Source organism: Aethalodelphis obliquidens, unplaced genomic scaffold, assembly GCF_003676395.1.
Source record: "Aethalodelphis obliquidens isolate GAN/ISIS:26980383/991018 unplaced genomic scaffold, ASM367639v1 scaffold10, whole genome shotgun sequence".
In the NCBI taxonomy this organism is placed as follows: Eukaryota; Metazoa; Chordata; class Mammalia; order Artiodactyla; family Delphinidae; genus Aethalodelphis; species Aethalodelphis obliquidens.
In genome coordinates, this window is record NW_020837954.1 from 15,360,366 (window position 1) to 15,386,509 (window position 26,144).

The 26,144-nt window shown below is 36.9% G+C and overlaps 1 protein-coding gene across 6 annotated transcripts in view; it reads left to right on the forward strand.

The window, feature by feature from the left end:
* The window catches only part of MIA2 (MIA SH3 domain ER export factor 2), a 109,490-nt gene extending 96,154 nt beyond the window's left edge, over positions 1-13,336 (forward strand). For 4 of the 6 annotated variants that reach the window (XM_027111112.1, XM_027111116.1, XM_027111114.1 and 1 more), the window contains 4 exons: positions 5,458-5,580; positions 10,724-10,782; positions 11,442-11,676; positions 12,772-13,102. In XM_027111112.1, coding sequence (XP_026966913.1) covers positions 5,458-5,580; positions 10,724-10,782; positions 11,442-11,676; positions 12,772-12,938 — 584 coding nt within the window. In that variant the 3' untranslated portion in view covers positions 12,939-13,102. Of the gene's footprint in view, positions 1-5,457; positions 5,581-10,723; positions 10,783-11,441; positions 11,677-12,771 lie in introns of all 6 variants that reach the window. The other 2 variants (XM_027111117.1, XM_027111115.1) reach the window with 2 other exon arrangements.
* Positions 13,337-26,144: the final 12,808 nt, after the last annotated feature.

Here is a 26,144-nt window from a genome sequence, read left to right on the forward strand (position 1 = left end):
CCAGAGGGGTTATACTTTTATAATGTGTTTTCACTTATTATATAACTATCTTTTTAAAAATATATTGGGGTAACATAATTTCTTAGATTTTAAAATTACCTTTTGGAAGAAAGGAATATATGATTTTTCTGTTTAGTTCCACTTAAGTAATTGCCTTGTTTTCTTTGTACTTGCTCTTATTTACAAAGCTGTGCATAGTAAGCAATCTTGAAGAGTAATAATTTAAGCAAGTTTTTAGAAAGTCTTAAAATACGATCTCTTAACTCCCATATTTAGTAGTTACTAATACATTTTAAGAGGCATGCATATCAAAATATTCTTATGCTTTTTATAAACTGTAATTAGTAACTATGTTTCAACAATACTAGTAACAAATAATTCAAATAAGAAAAGTAATGCTAGAATTTAAAGGATAGTTTTTTGACTGTCAGGGTATGAATCTGCAGGATTCTTGGCTTTTAGTCTTTTAACTGATTCTTGAGAATTATATCTACAAATAATATGTAGTGCAGGTATTAATCAGTAATATATTCATGAATCTAACAAGAAAGATAGTAATTGTGTCTAAGTTCATGTAAATACTTTATTTTGTTAGAATTTTAAGTTTAAAAAAAAGTAAGAAAACCACAGATACTTTAATGAAAAAAGTTTCAGTTTTTATCATTTTTTCACCCTTTGGTATTCTTGACCTCTCAGTGCCCCTCTTGATCTTTCAGTACTCTGACTTCAGTGTCCTTCTGTTCCTCTATCTAGCCTCACAGCCTCCTTTTCTAGGAATAGAGAAGTAATAGAGAAGAATGAGAATCTTAATTCTCAGCAGATCTTGTGCTACTTAATGTAGAGAGATATGCATTAAAGGTGAATTATGTCATTCCCCTCCTTGTACTTTTTTTTTAATAAATAAATTTATTTATTTTTGGCTGCATTGGGTCTTCATTGTTGCACGTGGGCTTTCTCTAGTTGTGCCCAGCGGGGGCTACTGTTCGTTGCAGTGCGTGGCCTTCTCATTGCGGTGGCTTTTCTTGTTGAGGAGCACAGGCTCTAGCCGCATAGGCTTCAGTAGTTGTGGCACGCGGGCTCAGTAGTTGTGGCGTACGGGCTTAGTTGCTCTGTGGCATGTGGTATCTTCCTGGTCCAGGGATTGAACCCGTGTCCCCTGCATTGGCAGGCGGATTCTTAACCACTGCGCCACCAGGGAAGTCCCTGCATCAAGTTTCTTGATATGCAAGATCATTAACTTGGGATAGGAGAGGAGGGGATTGTCAGAAATTTGGAGGGAGAAAAAGGTACAGAGTAGCCATTTAGGAGAGTGAAGCTGCTTAAATGTCAGTGAAATGTGGTATGATTACAGAGCAATGTTGAATATCTACTTGAAGCTTATGGTCCTAGATTTGAAAGAAACTAGCCAATACTATGTTTTAATATAGTTTATAATCATAAAAAATTTAATTTATCATTACAGTTACTTTGGGGTGCTTACTTTGTGCCAGATGTTATGTTAAGTGCTTTATATTAATCATTTGAAGAATCTTAAGAGTGTTATTCCCATTTTACAGATTAAGAAACAAAAACATAGATAATATAGCAAAATACTGTATATCACCTCCCAGAATTTACATATTAATGTTTGTTTCATATATATATATATATATATATATATATATATGTAGCTGTGTGTGTGTGTGTGAGAGAGAGAGAGAGGGAGGGAGAAGGGGAGAGAGAGAATGGGTACATAAAACATAAAAATAAATAGCACACTATATCAGTTGAAGTCTATTCTGTTTCCTTTCCGAAGGTCATTACGTTCCTTCTTTCCCAGAGGCAACCACTCATGAGTTTAATGTGTGTAAAGTTACAGTCTATATATGATTTTTTTAAAAGTATTTTTCTATTTTATCAAGTTTTTATCAGCATATATTCTTGAATTCTTTCCATTTTAATATAAAGTTTATTATTTTAATTGCTGTATAAATAAATATATGAATATACCACAATATATTTATCCAGTCTTATCTAATCTCCTCTGATGAACATATACGGTGTTTCCAGTGTTTCACCATTACTAACAATGCTGCAATTAACACTTTTTGTTTTACACATGTGTTCTTTAGAGATGAGTCCAGTTAATGAAATTGCTGGGAAGTAAGATATGTGTAGTTTCGGTTTTAATAAATGTTGCCCTTTGGCCTCAAGAGTAGTTATGTGTGAAGAATTTGAGAGTAGCTATTTCTTCAATACCTGATGTAAAACTTTTTTGAATATTTCCAGCCACATGAGTTAAAAGTTTTCTCATTTTTCTTCCTTTGATTATTTTTTGTAGTTCTTTTATTATTAGTAAGCTTGAGCCTCTTTTCATATTTATTGATCATTTGTATTTCCTCCTGTAAATTGCCTGATCCATTTCCCTCTTGCTTAATAGGAATTCTTAGTATCCTTTGGATACTAATCTTTTATATTTTGCAAATATTTTCTTAGTTTATTATTATGTATGTTATTGTTATACATCAAAAAACAAGTTTTCAAATTTTGTTATAGGTAAGTTAATTTATTTTTATGGAATTTTTGTTTTCTTTAAGACTTATCTTTAGATTAAAAATATATTCTCTGTTTTCTTCTAAATATTTAAAATTTTGTTTTGATTTTTAAGCCTTTAGTCTGGATTTTATTTTTGTTTTAATGTTTAGTTGGAGAGTTATTTTTTTCCCCATTGGATAGACAGTTGTTTTAATACTGTATATTGGTATATCAATTTGAAATATCACTTTTATCTTAAATGTCCATATTTGCATAGGTCTGTTTCTTAGACATTTTCTCTGTACCATCGGTCTCTTTATTCCAGAGCCATAACCTGTCCATATCAATGCTTTTATCAACTACTTCCTGGAAATTTTGCTTTCCATTCCTTTTAAATTCCTTAATCATTAGATTAAACTATTTCTTCACATTCTATGTGAAGATGCTTATTGTACTTGATTAGCAAACAGTATTGAATTAAAAAAAATTCAAACCCTTTATCCATCTTCATAATTCTCTTCTCAACCATGCTGATGTTCTTGTTATGTGATAGACCCCCAAATTATTAAACAGTTACCCAAGGAACTATTGCAATCCAAGACTTGTTTTGGAATGAAAAGAGATGAATAACACTTCTGTTTGAACTAGACATCTTGAATTTTTTTCTGATTTTTAGTTTACGAAATTGCTTCACAATGCACTGTACATTCCTTCCCACTCTTTTATTCATTTTTTCTCTGATTTTTTTCCTTCTCCCATTATTTCTTTTTAATCAGCTCTTTTCTTAGAAGGGTGGTAGGAAACAAAGGTAAAAAGGCAAAAAAGAAGGGAACCATTCATGTCCTTATTTGTATTTTAGTCTTTGATTAGTCATATGCTTTCTACATAGTTTTATCTTATTACATTAAATGTGTGTGTGTGTGTACATGTACATATACATGTATATGTGTATTTGAATTTGACCAGAATACCATTGTTTACTTGTTCATCCTTCCTTATTTTTCTTTCAGGGCAAGCTTTACCTCCTCTGTGATATCATTTCTGACTCCTCTAATCAGAATTAGATAGGCCATCTCTCATATTATTTGTATGCCCTTTTATTTAAGGCATTAATTTATTTGTTTCTGTCACCATAAGGGCACAGACTGTATCAAAACCAACTTTGTATCACTAATGCCTGGCACATAATAGGAGCTGGTAGATTTAATTATCCCAGAGGAGGGCAATGTGGACATATAATTGATAAAATAGAATACTTGTAGCAAAATTTTGTATTTCTGAGGTTATTGATATTGTGGGGATGTATTTTAGAAGCAAAATAATGATTTGGTATCTTGAGAGCTGATTGAGAAAGAGTTGGGAAGTTTTCAGGTTTCCGCATCTTATCCTTATCCCCTTGCCCAGCTCTGCCATTTAATTAATCCCATGTTTAAAGTAGAAAGGGAAAATTCAGTTTAGATCTCAGTGGTTGTTATTGGCCTTTTCTTCCACTGGGCTAATTCATTCAGACCATTGAGACAGCTCTGAAACGGGGAGGAAATGAGCCTTCAAGACTATCTGGATCTTCCTCTTCTAAGTCACATCCCTCGAACCTTGAGAGCTCATTAAATATTCTCTTCATTGACTCTAGTTGTTGCCAGGTGGTATCCTTCGCTTTGTGTGGGAAAGATGTGTCAATAAGGTCCCATGTGGCTGAGTCAGATGACAAGTGACATCCAACATTGTATGGAGTTCATATTATGAACCACAGCCTGAGACAGTCATGGAAGGTAGTTTGAGGCCATCTGTCTGTATCTGTTAGGGTGGGGGAGAGTCACACAGTTTATCCCCTTTGTCCTTTGCCATATTTTTGGAGATTGGCAAATGCCTACTTAATCTATCAAAGTCTACCATCACCTATCGGAGATGAGATAGACTACCTATATTTTTTCAAGAATGATGAGTTCCACAAAGACCCATGAATTATTACCAGTTTGTCATTGTAAATGACAAAGGAGTCTGGCTGTAGAAGCACCTCAGAGTCTGTGCCTAAATTTGTGTCTCTCCAGATATCTTTAATCTGAGTATTGTGAACCTTCCATTCCTCTTTTGAGTCAGAGATCTTTCCCTTTAGTCTTGGAGGGATGCTAAATTCCAAAATGTTGAAGTTACTGAAAATTTGATCACTTGATGACCTCAATGATAACTCTTTCTGCTTTGGTGACCATTTCTTTTATCGTTGTCAGTTCTGCTAAATTTCTTGCTATGTTTACAGCATATTCTGTTTTTTCTTTCTTTGCTAGTAGCTAGCTTCTCACAGCCTTTTTTGATATATTGATGTATCTGCTTCCTTCCACTGTTATTAAAATTGAAAGTTAATATATGTAACTAAATTCTGTTCATATATTCTAATTTACACATAGTCATGGAATCTATCAAACTCCAGGGTAGCATTTATACTTGTGTTTACTGCAAAAGCAAAGTTATTGCCTTTAGTAAAGTGTGTAATTTTCCTAAAATTGTCCACTGTTATCTACCCAGAATATATGTCAGTCTTTTATTTATTTTAAAATTTATTTATTTATTTTTGGCTGCATTGGGTCCTTGTTGCTGCACGCTGGCTTTCTCTAGTTGCGGCGAGTGGGGGCTACTCTTGGTTGCGGTGCGCAGGCTTCTCATTGCTGTGGCTTCTCTTGTTGCAGAGCACGGGCTCTAGGCGTGCAGGCCTCAGTAGTTGTGGCTCACGGGCTTAGTTGCTCCGCGGCACGTGGGATCTTCCCAGACCAGGGCTCAAGCCCGTGTCCCGGGCATTGGCAGGTGGATTCTTAACCATTACACCACCAGGGAAGTCCCTGTGTCAGTCTTTTAGAAAGCAAGAAAAATATCTACATTCATTATATGAAACTTAAGGAAACTCGATTTATTTTTATCGTAATGAAGATATTTTAAAAACGTGTTTTCTAGGCCAACCGTATCCTGATCCAGTTCTTCCTCCACAAAGGCAAGACAGATTTTATTCTAATTCTGGTAGACTTTCTGGACCAGCAGAACTCAGAAGTTTTAATATGCCATCTTTGGATAAAACGGGTAAGAAATACTTGTGTGTATGTGTTTTTTAATAATGGTGGCATACTAAAGAACTGGAAGCTGCATAAAGGACTAATATAATTGTGATCTCTGCTTAGCTCTTAAGGCCACAGTCTCTTTCCTGAGAACTTCCTGGTTTTATGTTTCTTGTTATTTTGTACACATCCATGGCGTCTGCACATATGTTGGTGGTTGGTTTGGGCACCATTGTGATGAGTTTACTATATGAACCCAAGACGGTAAATTTTACTGTGTTCCGTGATTAATTTTCTAGTTTTTCCAGTCCACTGACATATATCCTGTTTAGTAGTTAGGGAAATTAGGCTGGTGTGAATGGATATGTTACAGTCTACCAGAAAAATAATTTGAGTGCATACTCTGTTGATGGGTTAATCAATTACCTTGTTTAAACCTTTCATGCTTAGGTAGATTTAAATTTTACTGAGCAATCAACTATTTGTCAGGGGCTCTTTTTCTTAAACCACTTCACAGCAACCCATTGAAGTTGGGAAATATATATATCCAGTGAATCTATTAGAAGTACATAACATTAAGGAAATAAAAAGATTAAAAGTAAGTGGAAAATTAAAATTTATGAGTTGAAGGTTTCTTCAGGAAAGGGTATATATTTTAGGGGAGGCATTTATCCAGTTGAAACATGTATTATTTTAGAAACTCATTCTTCTCTGAATAATAAGGCAAAAAAGCAGACCTGTGGCCTGTTTTTCTGTTATTATAATTAAGTTAATTATTTCTAATTGTTTGGCTTTTGAAATTGTTTTCCCTCGTTAATTCAAGCTTAATGGAATGAAAGTACATGTATGATTGAACATCTGTTTCTAAACTAATACTATTTAAAATTTTTCACATGTCCATTTTTTTTTGTAATAGAACAGTATCCAATTTAGCAAATAATTTTAAAGTGCTTTCTGTTTGGAAGGTAGCCTGCATGACGTGGTAGATAATATAATTACAGTAAAGTATAGTTTTTAGCTGTAAGAAGCTAATAATTAAATAGGAGAGAAGGACAAATATATATGCTTAACTAATAGTGGTTAGAATAGTAAGTCCTATGAGAGAATATGTTATGTTCACAGAAAGGGAGAGCTCCCATATAGTTGAAGGATAAAGGAAAACTCCATGAAGGAGGTGGCATTTGAGCTGCTTTTGAGGGAATTTGAAAAATTAGTTAAGAGGTAAGGGTCTGTGCTAGTAATAATGAACAGTATAAGCAAAAACAAAAGAGCATGAGTTATTGATGGAGAATGGCTGTAAAACTGAGCTATTAATCCCCTGATACAAGATCTTAAGAGGGTTAAATGAGTTAATGTGTGTGGAAGTATTTTGTAAATAGAAAAATTTCTATATATGTAATATGTTATTATTGGTTTATCAGTTTATGGTATTTACATGAAGGAGAGTGGTGAGAGATAAGTTGATACATTAACTTAGCACTAGTGCTCAGTAAATGTTTATTGAATGAAATGAATTATCTCATTTAATCTTCACAATGAACCTATAAAGTAGATGCTATTATCCTGATTTTACAGATGAAGAAACCAAAGCTCAAAAAGGTGCTCACGGTCTCAGGTAGGAGGTATTAGAGCCAGGATTTGATCCCATGTCTGTATGACTCCAGAGCCATTGTCTTGATCCCTATACTGAAATGAGAGGGTAGTGGATCAATTTAGTGCATCAACCCTGCCATTGATGCACTAAATACCTATAGAATGCTTACTGTATGATAGGCACTATGGTAGCTGCTGTATTTCAGTGGTGAATAGGTCAGCATTCCTTATACCTTGAGGTCTAGTAAAGGTCTGTAGGCAGTTGCACTATATAGTGACAAAAGTAATGAGTGCAAAATGTTATGGGAGCATATGGGCCACTAGCCACTAACCCAGATGAGAGGTAGTGGTATTTTTGTTTTTTTATAAATTTATTTTATTTTTTGGCTGTGTTGGGTCTTCGCTGCTGCACATGGGCTTTTCTCTAGTTGCGCGAGCGGGGGCTACTTTTCGTTGCAGTGTGTGGGCTTCTCATTGTGGTGGCTTCTCGTTACAGAGCATGGGCTTTAGGCGTGTGGGCTTCAGTAGTTGTGGCATGTAGGCTCAGTAGTTGTGGCTCACGGGCTCTAGAGCACAGGCTCAGTAGTTGTGGCACACGGGCTTAGTTGCTCCGCGGCATGTGGGATCTTCCCAGACCAGGGATCGAACCCGTGTCTCCTGCATTGGCAGGCGGATTCTCAACCACTGCACCACCAGGGAAGCCCTAGGTGGCGGTATTTTGAATGTGGGATTGTCAAAATCTTTTTGGAGGAAGTGACATATAAGCTGAGAATTAAAGGAGAAATTAGCTGGGCCAAAGTGATGTTGATAATGTTTTGGGAGGAAAGAATAGCATCTTTAAAGACTTAGAATTAAGAATGCCTCTTAAATTATGGCTGCAACATGGAGTGGAAGGTGCACGTCAGGGAATATTGAAACAAGTAGTGAAGAGGTAAGCAGTGCATAAAGTTTTCAAGGACCTGCAAACCTGTTCAGAAATATTGGACTTATTTGCAGGATAATAGGAACACATTAAAGGACTTTAAACAGAGAAATAATCAGATCAGATCTGCATTTTAGAGAAATTGCTCTGGTTACATTATGGGGAATAGATTGGAGGGTGCGGTTAAAGGTTGGAAGGAGGGTAACTTTTTTTTTTTTTTTTTTCTCGGTACGCGGGCCTCTCACTGCTGTGGCCTCTCCCGTTGCGGAGCACAGGCTCCGGACGCGCAGGCTCAGCGGCCATGGCTCACGGGCCCAGCTGCTCCGCGGCATGTGGGATCCTCCCGGACCGGGGCACGAACCCGTGTCCCCTGCATCGGCAGGCAGACTCAACCACTGCACCACCAGGGAAGCCCAGGAGGGTAACTTTTTAGGGGACTGTGACAAGTCTACAGGGTTGATGGTGGTGACTTAGCAGATCAGATAGATGTGAACAGACACAGAAAAGATAGAATTGGGAGGACTTAAGATTGAAGGCATGTGGTAGTGAAGGAGGAGGAGGAGTCTTGGCTGATGCTCAGGTTCTTGGCTAGGGCACTTGGACCATTCATTGTTTGGAGACAAGGAACAAGGAGCAGCAGAACATTTGACAGGGAAGATTATAAGTTACATTTTGAACTTACAGACTTAGCTGCACCTGTGATACACCTGCACTACTATTCAAGTAGGCATTTCAAGCTCTGAAGTCCTGGGGGAAATATCTAGATCTGAATTATACGTCTGGAAGTCTGTAGTGATATACATCAAATTAAAGCTGTAGGAGTGGATGAGATTTCTCAAGTCAAGAATGAGAAGAGAGTAGGGCTGAGGGTGGAATTCTGAGGAGACAGCACTGAGGAGTAGTGGAGCCCACCGAGGGGACTGAGAAGGAGCAGCTAGAAAGGAGAGGTAGAGAGGGTGCCATCCCAGTAGTTGAAGGCTGAGAGGACTTAAAGAGGGAGGGAGTAGTCAACGATGGTGAGAAATAAAATTAAATGAGGGGGCTTCCCTGGTGGCGCAGTGGTTGAGAGTCCGCCTGCCGATGCAGGGGACACGGGTTCGTGCCCCGGTCCAGGAAGATACCACATGCCGTGGAGCGGCTGGGCCCGTGAGCCATGGCCGCTGAGCCTACGCGTCTGGAGCCTGTGCTCCGCAACGGGAGAGGTCACACAGTGAGAGGCCCGCGTACAGCAAAAAAACAAACAAACAAATTAAATGAGGACTAAAAGTTCTATTTTAATTTAGCAAAAAAAGAGACTTTTCTATCTTGGGGGAAGTAACTTCAGTGGAGCAGTGGATGTTGCACCTAGATTGCACTACAGTGAGGACAAAATGGGAGGCATTCTGAATAATATATATAGAACAGTTTTTCACTGTGAAGGGGAGAGCTAGCTGTAAGGAGGTGCTTCTCTTTTTCTGTCTTATTTTAAAATAGTAGTTGGGAGAGACCTGCTGATAGGATGGGTCTAGCCGAAAGGGTGGAGGGAGGCAACAGAGAGAGGAAGATCCCTGTGGAAGCTGGAGGAGTGGGACTCTGAGTACAGAATCAGGGTCTTAGATTGTCTAGAAGAATCCTTTCCCATGATAATAGGAAGTAAGATCATAGGAATATAGTGGCTGATACATTGATATGTTTGACTACAAAAAGTTAAGGGAGTTTCTAAGTGACTGGTATAGTAGGTTTGAGGAGAATGGAGGTTTCAAATTGAAGGGAAAACTGGCTTAGAAGATGCAGAAGGAAGGCTAGGCAACAGGCAGCTGGAAATGTGGCTAGAGGTCTGCCAGCCTGGAGTGGAGACAGTCTACATGGCTCTGTGGTGTAGTTTACCCCCCACAAGTGCTAAGTGGCTCAGGTATAGGCAGAGTGGAAGCAGAGAGTTGAATTAATCCAGGGCTGAATGTTGTCAAGCACATGTGAAAAATGGCCAATAGGATAAGGACACTAGTGACGGGCTGTTAGTGATGGAGTTTGAAGTCTGTTAATTAGGGAAGGAAATGAAGAAAGGAGGAAACTGAGAGATCAGAGGACTGGAAGCTTCAGTGAAATCCAAGGACAGGTATAGCGGGAGTAACTAAATGAGAAGGCTAGGAGAGGATAGGTGGTCCTGGTCGGAGAGAGGGTTGTTTGAATTTATGTTCTTAGAGCCTGAGCAGTTCTTGATGATAAAGTCCAGAAACATTTATTTTGAAACAGTGGCTAATCCAATTGTTAGTCTGTGTTACATGATGGAGGAATAAGGAAGGAAAGATGAGAGGGAAGAAGGGAGGAAGAAAGGAAAGGAAAGAAGTAAGGCGGGAGAAAAATGAAGGAAGAAAGGAAGGAAGGAAGGCAGGAGAAATATGAAGGAAGGAGGGAGGGAGAGGGATGCTACCTCCTGGAAGCTTCCTTAATGATGCTCCTTTCAGGATTGCCTAGGCACAGGATAGGGAAACCACAGTCACATGCCTTTGCAGAACTCGTGAGTCTGCCAAAATTTCCAGGGACCTCAAGCTGTTCTTGTGGCCCTAATACAGGATGCTGGTGTCAAGCTGGTTGTCAGTGTCCTTTGTGATCTCTTGATCTAAGAATGGAGCGATAAATCATGTATTTTTCACGGTTTAACTTTTATGTCTAGATGGGCCAGTGTCTTCAGAAATGGAATCCAGTAGAAATGATAGCAAAGATGATCTTGGAGTAAGTATTGAAAGTGGAATTTTATCCATGTATTCAGGATCTTTCTAATCTCTTGGTTTACTAGAATAGAAATTTAGCTAGCCATCTAGTTTTTGATTAAAAGCTGCTTTTTTATTTTCCACAAATATACTTCGTACTTAACATTATAGCTATTTCCTTTCTGGATTGTACCCTATGGTGATAAAGTACAAGGTACAGACTTGAGGTTTGATTTAGTTTATATAGTTAAACAAGAACTTGAATTTTCCCCCTTGGATTTTTATTTTAATGTTTTAAAGTATGTTTTCTGTTTACTGCGCTTACAGTCTTGGTTTTTGGTCACCTTGGAAATATTAACATAAGCATCATTTCTTTTTCTCAGTATATGCTTGATAAAAGAAATGTATATTTTGGTACTCTTGGACTATTCTTATGTTTTATCTTTAGCCAGATTATTACTTTGTTGGTTAAAGCTGTTTTCTGTTGAGTTAATAAAATATTCATGATAGCTAAAATTCATCTGATGTAGAAAACTGAATATTTCTCTGGAGCCTTTTAGGATATCATAGACTGCTTTCTGCCTAGGTGCCTAGATGCTTTCTTCTAGGCCTAAGCTTTTCAGGAAAACTATTGCAAATTTTGCTGTTGTTTAATGACTGCCATTTGTCAATTTGCTGTAGAATTTAAACGTGCCTGATTCATCTCATCCCATTGAAAATGAAGCACCTGGCCCCGGCTTGGTTCCCCCACCTCACCCTCCAATCAGAGGCCCATTGTTTCCAATGGGTACAAGGGGCCCTTTCATTAGAAGGGGTCCTCCTTTTCCTCCACCTCCTCCAGGAAGCATGTACGGAGCTTCCCGCGATTATTTTCCACCAAGGGATTTCCCTGGCCCAGCACCTCCTCTATTTGCAAGTATGCTTTTTTTTAAGCTTAATATATGTCTTATAGAGTAGATCAGAAATATTAATTTTACTTTCTATTCATGTAGTAATACAGTGGAGGAAAATTTTTCTCAGCTTCTGTGAGTGTGCCATTACTTTTCCAGATTGGGAAGATAGCCAGCCATCAGTAATGAGGCCTCATCAGTAATGAGGCTTCAACTTGATTCATCTTAATAATGTGGAATTATTTCTATGATTCAGTAATCAAGAAAATCATTGGCTCTTTGCAGCAGTCTTATGTTAAGACTAAAATTGTTTGTATCTTATTTGATAGAAATTGGGTACTCTGTCAATTAGTAAAAGTAATTTCAATTTATATTTTTGCATTAAAATCACTGGCTAAAGTATTTTTTAAAATCTTTTTTTCATAAGTAGCTCCCATGCAGTCTTATTTGTTTAAAACCTAAAATGTGTTTATCATGTTTGGACTAATTGTTGAATTTATTGAAATTCCTCATAGCCTCACATACGAAAAACGGAATAGTTATTGCTTTTATGTCTATGCATTGCCATTTAGAACTATAGGTTTCAGCAGAATAAATACAGGGTTACCAAACACTAGGAAAAAGCCTATCATTTGCCTAATATAGTCATTCCTTCCCTCATTCCACCTCTATTTTTAAAGTTTAAGGTGAATTAAAATGAATTTTAATTGGGAAATTTAAAGACAGTTTTTGATATAATTGGAAATATTTTAGGGTAGTATCAAATTAGACTTGAGTTTTAAGTCTCGTGAAAATTATATTACATGAAAGCTTTTTTTAGAGCAAGTTTTACTAGATTTTGAAATAATTGTTCTCCTTTTCAAAAAGTGTTAAGATGTTAGATTTTCATTAGGACAAAAAAGTTGCACCTAGATTAATGATATTCCCTTTAATCGCATGTAGTTGAAGAGAATATGTGTTGCTCAATGTTGTAAAAATTCATTTGTTAGATCAGGTAATTATTCTGGTGTCAACTTTTGAAAATAAAGATAGGTACTAGCAGTTATAAGCTAATGATTTACTGGGGCTGCAGTACAGGTGCTGAAAGTTAAAAAATGTCTTTTACCAATCTCTTTGAACAGTGAGAAATGTCTATCCACCAAGAGGTTTTCCTCATTATCTTCCCCCAAGAGCTGGATTTTTCCCTCCACCCCCGCATCCTGAAAGTAGAAGTGATTTCCCATCAGGGCTGATTCCGCCCTCAAATGAGCCTACTACTGAACATCCAGAACCACAGCAAGAAACTTGACAATATTGTTGGGTCTTTCCTCAAAAGTAATTTTGACTTCTCTCTCATTTTCAGTTTAAGTAACTGCTGTTACTTAAGTGATTATATTTTTGCTCAAATTGAAGCTTAATGGAATTATAATTCTCAGGATAGTATTTTGTAAATAAAGATGATTTAAATATGAATCTTATGAGTAAATTATTTCCATCTTATTTTATTCTAGATAGTATAATTATTTTAATTTAACACATCCACTATCACATAAACAATAATGAGAGTTTTATATATGTAATCTTGCAGTTGGGGATAATTTGAACTCCAAAGGCTGTGTCTTTATTCCAAGAACTGTATTTACTATGGTTGTAGACAAATGTGAAAGTAACTTTATGCTTAATTAAATAAATATTAATTGATTTAAAGACTTGTTTGGCATTGATAATAATAAAATCAGCTAGTTTTTTTTAATAAATATGGCTCCATTAGTTAGTTTCTTTACTTCTGCCGATAGTTTTGAGGCTCAAAACTAATGCTTTATATGGGTCTTTCCCATTCAGTTATCTTAACCAAAAATGTGTTCTCTTTCTTGCAAATAGACATGAACGACCCAAAGCAACAAATTAATACTCTTAAAAGTCAAAGTTCACTGTATTTTAAAGAAAACCAGGATATTGTCTAATGGCAAATTTCAGAATTTGAATCTTCTTAGTTCATTCACTGATTTCCTATGCAGTTTTTTTTTCTTCTTGTTTTTCTCTTCATTTGTAAGATATTTACTGTTTTTAGTGGGGAATGTTGAGATTTACTGTAAGGTAATTGTATTGAGGCAGCATGTCATTTTGAGCTTTGGACTCAGTATCTTTAGAATGTCTCTCTAACTCATGTTTGTGTTCTATTATTAGTCATCTGGCACATTAGTATGATTATGAAAGGAAAGGCAATTAAGTATAGGTAATAAATATTATACTATTTATGTACAGAAAATAGGCTAAATAGGCTTAGAAAAAAGGCTAAAAAGAAAGGATCTGTGTGAAATGCCTGGGTAAAATAATAAGTAGAATGAGGATTATAAAAGCATCATTACATTTGGTGTTAAAAGCCAGATTTCAGGGGGAAATAGACTATTTTTTCAAGTTGGAAAGTGAAAGAAAGAAGAGCAACGAAAGAGGAGTGATGTAGAATGCTCCAATCAAGTAAAATTTTTTTGTTTGCCCTGGGATAGGGGAGACTTGTCTTGGCTTAAGACAGAAGAGAAGGAGAGAGGGGAAGGCAAACAAACATTAGTAGAGAGAGTGGTAATAAACTGAGAGGCAGAATCGTAGAGGAGGCAAGGAGAGCATTGGATGAGAGCATGGTGGAAGGCAAGAAGACTTGATATGGGCTGACTGGTCTAAAATACTTTGGGATTCCAGAATAAAGGAACATAATTAGTTTTAAAGTATATTTTATTAAAGTAATATAAACAAATGGGAATAAATCAAATAATAGTATTTTAGGATGAATAGCAAGTTTTCTCTGTTTACTCTTTATCCCCATTTATACATCCTAGTCAGTTTCTCTTTTAATTCTTATTTCCCTTTTTAATTCTGATGATTTTAGAATTTTAGAAGATATCTTATACCTCTAATCTCTGATTTATCAACTTAATTTATTAAATTTATCAGTTTGTATATTGATTCCTTGAGATGAAAAATTGGGACTTAATGCACTTGTATTATTACCATCCACATTTTCCTTTCCTCTTCATGTTTGATGTTTATCCAAATTAAAGTTTTCTATTGTTGCCTTTGTAATTTTTAATATATTTAAACCCTATTAGTATCCCTTCTCTTTATTCCACTTCCCTTCTTCCCCTACCCTGGCCAAAATCCTATTTTCTCTTAGCTATACATTTATATTTTCAAGGTTGCTAATAATTATATTATGCCTACAAGCATAACCTGTCTTCTTTTTTTTAAATTTTTTTTTAAACTGAAGTATAGTTGATTTACAAGCATAACCTACTTTCTGTACTTGGCGCACAGTTGATCTAAAATTTGAAAATCAGGGACTTCCCTGGTGGTCCAGTGGTAAAGAATCTGCCTTGCAATGCAGGGGACGCCAGTTCGATCCTTGGTCAGGAAACTAGGATCCCACATGCTGTGGGGCAAATAAGCCCATGCGCTGCAACTACTGAGCTCGTGCGCCTCAACTAGAGAGCCCGAGTGCCTCAAACTACAGAGCCCACGCGCCCTGGAGCCTGCGCGCCACAACCAGAGAAGAGAAAACCTGCACGCCACAACTAGAGAGAAGACTGCGCGCTGCAATGAAAGATCCTGCATGCCTCAATGAAGGTCCCGCGTGCTGCAAGTAAGATCTGACGCAGCCAAAAATAAATAAATAAGTAAACAATAAATAAATCTTTCAAAACATAAAATAAAATTTGAAAATCATAAGTAGCATTTATAACATTATCATCATTAAATGTTGTTCACCAGCAGGCCAAATCATATACAGTTAACCCTTGAACAACATAGGTTTGAACTGTGCAGGTCCACTTATACCCAGATGTTTTTTAATAGTAAATACTACGGTATTACACAATCCACGGCTGGTTGCAATTTGCAGATGCAGAACCTCGGATATGGAGGAACCTTGAATATGGAGGAACTGCAGATAAGGAGTGCTGACTCTAGGTTATACATAGATTTTCAACTGCATGGAAGGTCGGCACCCTTAACTGCCCCCCACCCCTGCCACCCACATTGTTTAAGGGTCAACTGTACAAAGTTTGCATTTCCTTCTCTATGAATGCCAGTATCATAATTTCTGGGCCACTCTGAAGAGCCTGTTTTTTAAACATCAGGGTCAAATGAGTAATTTTTTCTTACCTATTCTCTCTTCCCCCATTTACCAATAATATCCTAAAATAATGACATATTTTGGTTAGTTTTATACTTGGGCCAAGAATACAACCCCCCCACCCACTTTCCTAATGTAGTTTTTTCCCCCCTCATATTATTTGCCATTATCATACCCTAATTAAAAAAATTTCCTTTCATATCTTTTCTGTTGGATATATTATTCTATATGCATTTGTTAAAGACTTTTATTTTGCAGGCCTTTGTCCTCCTGCTGCAAACCACACTGCCTGCTCTCTAGGCCTGGGAATAGAGCCTGTATTTTAACTGATTTCTTGGGGTTGCTCCTGTTTTATAAACCCTCTATCTTGCCGTTTTTTAAATTTAAGTCTTTTGTTTTGCTGGAGTTCACAAGTAATTTCCTAGGAAAGGATGTAGGGAATGTAAAATTTGTGAATCCTTGCATGTCTGAAAATTCAGCCCTCCAACCCCTTTTTTGGGGTTAGTTTATATGGGTATAGAATTCTGTGTCAGAATTTTGAATGTATTGTTCTTTTAATATCAGTTAATTAGCATCAGTATATTGTAATATCTGTTGTTGCTGATGAGAAGTTTGAAGGGAATTTGATTCTTTTCTCTTTGTTGGTGACCTTTTTCCTGTGGAAACTTTTAGGATTTTTTTCTTTATCCTTGGTATTCTAAAAAATCACAGTTTGATGCATCTACAAGTAAGACTTTTTTCACTCATTTTTGTGTTCAGGTCCTCTGAGAAGCAGATTCTAAGATGTAATTAGACATAAAGAGATTTATTTAGGGAGAACACCTGTGAAGGATTAAGGGGTGAGAATGCAGAATGAGGTGGAGAAAACCTTCAGACTGTGGTTCAGATTCACATCTGTGAAAAGAGAGAAGGGCAGGAAGGAAGGTTGGGTAGGAAGAGCCTCAGATTACAGTGCATCTCCAAGAAAGCCCAAGCTGGGGCAGTGGCAGTCCCCAGGGCAGAGACGGCCTATTAGAAGGGTTCCTCATTGGGTAGGAATGGTCTGCTCTAGTACCTAGTACCCCTGCATGTTCTTCCTTGCCAGAAGCAGACACCAGGGAGGACCTGGGCTTGGCATGAATGCTGAAGCTGCATTGGCCAGAGGCTGTCAGCTAACTAGACTCCTCACAGCAATCTCTCTCCTGGGGGCATATTTGACTTGTGCACTCCTGGCTCCCACATTGTTAGGCACGTAAACTCTGAAGACTCATGTCTCACATCCTAAAACCCTGGGAAATTCTTTATCTTTGGTAAATTCCTTTTCTCTCATAATTTTCCTCTCTCTCTTTCCTTTTTTTTTGTTCTGGAAAATTTTCTTAACTGTGTATTCTACTCATTTAAAATTTTTGTTTCCACCAATGATGTTTAATCTTTAAGAGCATTTTTTATTATACCTCTTTGCTTTTCCTTAGATTCTGTCTTTTTTGTAAGGATCTAATACCTTGAATTTCTCCATAGTAAATTAGAGGTTTCTAAAAGCGTTCTTCTGAATTATCTGTTTTCTCTGACGTTAATAATTTTGTTTGCTTATCTTGGCCTTTCTCTCCTTATATGCCTCATAAAGTCGTCCACGTTTAATAAAGATGAACTGATCAGCTGATTGTAGTTTAAACCTTTTTGTATGTAAGAAAGACGGTTTTCTTGTTAGATCTCTTTCTTGAGTGAGGATTCAGACTGGGAGATCTTTGTGTGGAGGCAGGCAGGAGTGGAGACAGGGCATCTGTGACTGACGAGCTTTGTCTTAGGATGAGCAGATAGGGATCTGGCTGACTGTGTGTAGGCCCTCCAGATACCAGAATTAGAAGGACTTCATCTAGGACACCGCCATTCACACTAGACGCTTTTGCTTGTTCCAGACAGTTTAGTATCTTTAGGGAATATCTATACATTATTTTAGCTGGAGCCAAATCTTGGCTTACTACCTTGTGCTTGGGGTTGTGTCAGGGGAATGGCGGTAGCAACTATTAGTTATCTGTATACAGATTTTCAGCTAATCTCCCTGTTTTCACACTCATACCTCGGTTCTATACATAGTATATGGACTGGCTCTGAGCCCAGCTTCAGGTTCTATCAGGCAGACTGACTCCCAGCCCCTGATAACATCAGGACAGCATCTGAAGGGATAGTTAAAGGGATAAGGCAACATTCAAGATATTGAACGGAGCATTATTTTGGACTGATATGCAATAGGCTTGGACATTTCAAGAAAGAATGCTTCTTGGTCCTGGCTGGATAACTTTCCCCTCTGTATAATATTTTAAATAGAAAAGTAAAATGTGGTCCTATAAGAAAAGTTAGAAAATGTTCAAAAGCCGAAGAAAAAACAATCATCCAGGGTCATCACCAAAACAAAATCACTTTTTGCATTTATGTTGTAGTTTGTCAGGCCTTTTATCCTTCAAGTATCTTTTGTATTGTTGTAATTATGTCTATAATTTTATATTCTTAAATGTAATCTCCTAATATAAATAATTTTTATGTAGTCATGGTAAAGCTCATTTTTAATGGTTGTCTAAGTTTCCCTTTTGTGAATATAGTTTACTTGACTATTCTTGCTGAGCACTAAAGCTTTTTTCTTTCTTTTTCTCTTTAGAATTTTTAAAGAATTATATATGATAGTATAACATCTAAGAAGTATATACACTCTACCCATGCCCCCCGCCCTGAATTTAGGATAATTCTTTAGGGATATATTTTTTTTTTTGTTTGTTTGTTTTGTTTTTTTTGTGCGGTACGCGGGCCTCTCACCGCTGTGGCCTCTCCCCTTGCGGAGCACAGGCTCCGGACGCGCAGGCCCAGCGGCCATGGCTCACGGGCCCCGCCGCTCCGCGGCACGTGGGATGTTCCCGGACCGGGGCACGAACCCGCGTCCCCTGCATCGGCAGGCGGACTCTCAACCACTGCGCCACCAGGGAAGCCCCTAGGGATATATTTTTAAAATATATTCTGGGACCAGTATTTGGGGCAGGGGAGAGAGGATCGTTAAGAGGAAGGATCACATTCTTTGGAACCAGGTTGGTTGAAAAAAAAATTGACTTTTTTTTTTTTTTTAAACCCAGACAATTTGTAGATGTGGTTAGATGCTATAAAATTATTTTATGAGTATAGTTGGTGATTTTTAGTCTGTTTCTGCAGGTGTGGTTCAGGGTTCATCATGAGTTTACTTAAATAAGCATCTAGCTTGATAACCTTTTCAAATTAAATCTCCTGTTTCTTTCGAAGTAGCAGCTACTTTGACAGAATTTGATACAAGTGCTACAAAAGAGATGGTGGGTTTTTTCGTGGAACACGAGAGCTATCTGATAACTGTTTCTCTATATATTATGTATATTGTATATTCATTCATCTGTCTATGGACACTTAGGTTGTTCCATATATAGGCTATTGTAAATAATACTGCATGAACATGGTGGTACTAAAATCTCTTCAAGATACTGATTTCGTTTTCTTTGGGTATATACCATGATGTGGGGATTGCTGGATCATACAGCAATTCTACTTTTAATTTTTTGAGGGACTTCCTCATAATTCTTCCATAGTAGCTGTACCAGTTTATAGTCCCACCAGCGGTGTACACGGTTTCCTTTTCTTCACATCCTCACCAGCATTTGTTATCTTTTGACTTCTTCATAATAGATAGCCTAACAGGTGTGAGGTGGTATCTCATTGTGGTTTTGATTTGCATTTCCTTGATGATTAGTGATACTATCTTTTTATGTATCAGTTGGCATTTGTATGTCTGGAAAAATGCTTGTTCAGGTCCTCTGCCCACTTTTCAAATTGGGTTATTTGTTTTTTTGCTATTAAGTTGTATGAGTTCCTTGTGTATTTTTTATATTAACTCCATATCAGATACATGGTTTGCAAATATTTTCTCCCATGTCATAGGTTGCCTTTTTATTTTGTTGATGGTTTCCTTTGCTGTGCAGAAGCTTTTCAGTTTGATGTAATGCCACTTGTTTATTTTATTTTATTAAAAAAAATTTTTTTTTTTTTGCCGTACACGGGCCTCTCACTGTTGTGGCCTCTCCCGTTGCGGAGCACAGGCTCCGGATGCGCAGGCCCAGCGGCCATGGCTCACGGGCCCAGCTGCTCCGCGGCATGTGGGATCTTCCCGGACTGGGACACGAACCCGTCCCTGCATCGGCAGGTGGACTCCCACCCACCGCGCCACCAGGGAAGCCCCCATTTGTTTATTTTTTATTTTGCTTGGCTTTGCTTTTGGTGTCAAATCCAAAAAATCATTCTGAGGACCAACGTCAAGAAGCTTACCACCTGTGTTTTCTTCTAGCTTTATGGCTCTAGGTTTATGTTCGTCTTTAATCCATTTTGAGTTGATTTTTATGTGTGGTGTAAAACAGGGTTCCAGTTTTATTTGCTTGCATATGAATATCCAGTTTCCCCAACACCATTTATTGAAGAGATTATCCTTTCCCTGTTGTGTATACTTGGTGCCTTGTCAAAAATTAATTGGCCATATATGCATGGGCTTATTTTTCTGGGTCCTCTATTCTATTCTATCAGACTATGTTTTTGTTTTTTTGCCCATACCATACTGATTTGATTACTGTAGCTTTGTAATGCAGTTTGAAATCTGGAAATGTGATGCCTCCAGCTTTGTTCCTCTTTCTCAATATTGCTTTGACTATTTGGAGTCTTTTGTGGTTCCATAGAAATTTTAGTTTTGTTTTTTTTTTCCTGCTTCTATGGAAAATGTCATTGGAATTTTGAATAGGAATTGCATTAAATCTGTAGATCTCTTTGGGTAGTATGTACATTTTAACAGTACTAATTCTTTCAACCCATGAACATGGACTATCTTTCCATTTATTTGTGTCTTCCTCAGTTTTTTCATCAGTGTCTGATAGTTTTCGGTGCACAGATCTTTCATTTCCTTGGATAAGTTTATTCCTAAGTATTTTATTGTTTTTGATGTTGTAAATGGGATTGTTTTCTTAATGCTTTCTTAATTTCCTTTTCAGGTAGGTCATTGTTAATGTTTAGAAGTACCACTGATTTTTGTATATTAATTTTGTGTCCTGTAACTTTACTAATTTTTTTTTATAGTTGTAACAGTTTTTTGGTTCAGTCGGTATACTATACAGGCATACCTTGCAGATGTTGTGGGTTTGGTTCCAGACCTCTGCAGTGAAGTGAGTATCACAATAGAGTCACATGATTTTTTTTGTTTCCCAGTGCATATAAAAGTTGTTTCTATTACACTGTAGTCTATTAAGTGTGGAATAGCATTATGTCTAAAAAAAAAAAGTACACACCATAATGAAAAAATACTTAATTACTAAAAAATGCTAACCATCACCTGAGCCTTCAATAAATCATAATTTTTTGCTGGTGGAGGGCCTTGCCTCTATGTTGATGGCTATTGGCTGTTCAGGGTGGTGGTTGCTGAAGGTTGGTGTGACTGGAAATTTCTTACAATAAGGTAACAATGAAGTTTACCACATCAATTGACTCTTCCTTTTCATGAAGACTCTTCCTTTCATGAAGACTCTTCCTTTCACTCTTCCTTCCTCTCTAGCCATGCAACACTGTCTGATAGCATTTTACCCACAGTAGAACTCCTTTCAAAATTAGAGTCAATCCTCTCAAACTCTGCTGTAATAGTCTAAATCCTTTGTTGTCATTTCAGCAATCTTCATAAGAGTAGATTCCATCTCCACTTTCTTTGCTCATCCATAAGAAGCAACTCCTCATCTGTTGAAGTTTTATCATGAGATTGTAGCAATTCAGTCACATCTTCAGGCTCCACTTCTAATTCTAGTTCTTGAGCTGTTTCCACTACATCTGCAGTGACTTCTTCCATTGTAGTCTTCAACCCCTCACAGTCATCCATGAAGGTTGGAATCAACTTCTTCCAAACTCCTGTTAATGTTGATTTTTTAAAAAAATTTTTCTTTCCTAAATATCTCAATTTTTAAAGTAATTGCCCTTAGGGAATTTGAGTCCTTTTCATGTAATTCTTATATATATATATATATTTTTTTTAAATAATTTTTATTTATTTATGTGTTTATTTTTGACTGCTTTGGGTCTTCATTGCTGCGTGCGGGATTTCTCTAGTTGCGGCGAGCAGGTGCTACTCTTCCTTATGGTGCGTGGTCCTCTTATTGCGGTGACTTCTCTTGTTGCAGAGCACGGGCTCTAGGTGCGCAGGCTCAGTAGTTGTGGCTCACAGGCTTAGTTGCTCCATGGCATGTGGGATCTTCCTGGACCAGGGCTCGAACCCGTGTCCCCTGCATTGGCAGGCGGATTCTTAACCACTGGGCAACCAGGGAGGTCCTAATGTTGGTATTTTGACCTCTTCCCATGAATCATGAGAATGTTCTTAAGGACATCTAGAATGAAGAATCCTTTCCAGAAGGTTTTCACTTTACTTTGCACAGATTCATCAAAGGAATTGCTTTCTATGGCAGCTCTACCTTACAAAATGTTCTTCTTAAATAGTAGGACTTAAATGTTGAAATTACTCCTTGATCCATGGGCTGCAGAATGGATGTTGTGTTAGCAGGCATGAAAACACATTAATCTCATTGTCCATCTCCATCAGAGTTCTTAGGTGACCAGGTGTATTGTCAGTGAGCAGGAATATTTTGAAAGGAATCTTTTTTTTCTGAGCAGTAGGTCTCAACAGTGGGCTTAAAATAGTCAGTAAACCATGCTGTAAACAGAAGTGCTGTCATGCAGGCTTTTTTTGTTCCATTTATAGAGAATAAGGAGAGTAGATTTAGCATAATCTACCTCAGGACCCTAGGATTTTCAGAATGGTAAATGAGCGTTGGCTTCAACTTAAAGTCCCCAACTGCATTAGCCTCTAGCAAGAGAGTCAGGCTGTCCTCTGAAGCTTTGAAGCCGGGCATTGATTTCTCTATAGGTATGAAAGTCCTCTATGGCAGCATCTTCCAATAGAAGGCTGTTTCATCTACATTAAAAATCCTTTGTTTAGTGCAGTCACCTTCATTAATTGTCTTAGCTAGATCTTCTGGATAACTTGCTGCCGCTTCTATATCAGCACTTGCTGCTTCACCTTGTACTTTTATGTTATGGAGACGGCTTCTTTCCTTAAACGTTATGAACAAACCTCTGCTAGTTTCAAACTTTCTTCTGCAGCTTCCTTTCCTCTCTCAGACTTCCTAGAATTGAAATTAGTTAGGGTCTTGCTGTGGATTAGGCTTTGGCTTAAAGGAATGATGTAGCTGGTTTGATCTTCTTTCCAGAGCACTAAAACGCGCTCTATTACAGCAATCAGGCTGTTAGCTTTCTTATCATTCGTGTATTCACTGGAGCAGCAATTTCAATTTCCTTCAAGAACTTTTCCTTTGCCTTCACAACTTGGCTAACTGTTTGGTCCCAGGAGGCCTAGCTTTTGGCCTATCTCATCTTTCGACATGTTTGATTTAAAGTGAGAGACGAATGACTCTCCCTTTCACTGGAACACTTAGAGGACTTTGAGGCCTATTAATTGTCCTAATTTCAGTATTGTTGTATCTCAGGTAATAGGAAGGTCTGAGGAGAGGGAGAGAGATAGGGGAATAGCTGGTCTGTGGAAGAGTCAGAACACACATTTATCAATTAAGTTTGCCATCTTTTATGGGCACAGTTCATGGCACCCCAAAACAATTTCAATAGTAACACCAAAGATCACTGATTGCACATCACCATACAAATATAATAATGAAAACGTTTGAAATATTGTGACAATTACCAAAATGTGACACAGAGATACAAAGTGAGCAAACGTTGGAAAAATGGCGCAGGGTTGCCACAAACCTTCAATTTGTAAAAACTGCAGTGCCTATAAAGCTCAACAAAGTGAAGTGAATAAAACAAGGTATGCCTATATATAATGTCATGTCAATGCAGAGTATTCTTCCTTTCTGATTTGGATATCCTTTATTTCTTTTTCTTGCCTAATTGCTCTGGCTAGGACTTCCAGTACTATGTTGAATGGAAGTGGTAAGAGTGGGCACCATTGTCATGTTTCTGATCTTAGAGTAAAGGAATTCCACTTTTCACTGTCGAGTGTGATGTTAGCTGTGGGCTTGTCATGTATGGGTATTTTAAAGTTGAGGTCCATTCCCTCTAGTTTTGGTTGGTTGTTCCAATTTTTAGCATATGTTCTTTCATTAACCTATAATTATATTGATTCTCCTTTATTTAGAAATGATATAAATGATGTTCTAAAACTTTTATTACCACTTCTTTGTTGGAACTTGTCATTTTGAATTACGGTTATTTCAACCAAAGTTAACTGATTTTCTCTCAACTTAAGTTCAAGTCCTTTTTGATAGTTTTTCAAATTGCTAGATATTTATGTTAACTTTATATTTTGAAATAGTTTGCCCTCAGAGTCTGTTTTATTTTAGTCTTTAAACTTATATAAAGAAATCTTAAAGTCTCACTTAACTAACTGATACTTTCATAAAGTTATACTTATTAGTATAATAGGAAGTATTATCAAAGAATGCACTATGATAAAAAGAGAACTTAATTTTCTTTTTTTGGTGAAAGGAGTCAGGTAATTACCTAGGTCTGAAAAATTTGGATCTGTGAATTTGTTGACCCCTTGGATTACAAAATGTCCAAATACTCTGTTGATTTTATTAATTTAGTGGAAAACATGATCAAATCAGTGAACTGATAATGTGTTAATTACCTGGTTAAAATCATGCTTGGCACACAGTAAATATTCTCTGTCAGTCATGATATTTCTTAGCTAATTTATCTGTTTTCTCAGAAAATTTCACTTAAATGAATGTTTCTTGATTAACTAAAATCCATTCTTTTAAACACAAATATTTATTTTAACCATCTTATGTGAAAAGATTTCTAAGATGTATTAAATGCTCTGTTAACTCATTGCAGAGATATTTTGAATATACTTTCCTGTTGATTCAGGGTCATTACAAACATTTATCATTGCTGTGTATTTCAAGCTTGTTATAGGGGTATTTAATTCTGTTTCAAGTTCCTTTACAAATGGCTTAAGATAAGTTATGTTCTCTTTTTAGGATTGTAAACTTCTATGCCTTTCAGTCACCTCTCTCCATTTCTAATCTACTGGAGACTGAGAAACAAGACAAACAGGCTTATTAGAATTATGCTGAACATAAGAATAAATGAGCTAAAAGGAAACAAGTGGCTCTTCTGAATTTGATGCTTTTTAAGCATTAATGCAGGGAATAATCTGGTTCCACAAGCCTTTTTTACTTACTTGTGTATTCTTGGCCACACCCCAAATAGCTGAGGTTTTTTTCTGTAATGTTTTCTGTAACAAAATAATATAAAGAATACTCTTTTACTTATTGCCTAGAGAGCAAATTTAACATTTGCCTTAATTTTTTTCAAGAAAAAACATTACAGATAGTTGTCCTCATGCTGCAGAGGTAAGTACTCTTGTGAAAACGATGTGAATATTTTTTGTTTTTCCAGTTAAATGAGTTTATGTATAGTATGTAGGTTTATTTTTCTTGCCTTTTAAAGATGTACATCAATAGCCTCATTTTATATATATATATATATATATATCTCCTTTAGAAGTCAGCTTTTTTTACTCAACATTTTTTTGAGATCCATCAAAGTTAAGAAATGTATGTCAAGTTAGTTCATTCTGACCACTGTGTGGTATTCCACTGTGTGGCTTTGCCACAATAACTTTATTCTGTTATTAATGGTCATTAGGTTGCTGCTGACTTTTTGTTATAAATAATGTGGAAATAAGCCTTTGAATATTTGTCACAGAAGCAGTTTTCTAGAGCTGTAGTTTTCAAACTGGGGTACACCCCCTCAGAGTATGCAAAGAATTTCCGAGCAGTATACGGGTATGCTTCTAGGAAAATTCACAGAATTTCACCTTCCATGTATATTCTTCTTCAAAGTTGTTCTGCCTAAGGAAGAACTTGTGAACAAGGTGCAGATTCTCCTTTCCTACTGTTCATTTTGCAGTTACCCTTCTTGCGTGTATAAAATGAGCACACACCTTTAACCTGGTCCTAGTCTTATGATGATGCATCATACTAAGGTGTGTAAACCTCTGGAGCTCAAGAGACAATATGAAATATTGGTGTCAGTGCTGAGAAAGTGAATAACTCTAGTGATTGCTTTCAACCAGTTGACTTATCTAAAATAATTTTTGGTAATAGACCAGTGCTTTTTTTGGTCCTAAAAGCTCAGAAGTTCGAAGAATGGGTGACATTGCTGTAACAAAATTTTCTCTTCTCATCTACTTTATGTGAAAAAGATTTTTAGCACTTGTTTTTATAAAAATGAAAATAGGAATAGAATGAATGATGGACCTGACTCATGTCAGGAACAAGTAATATTCATCCATGG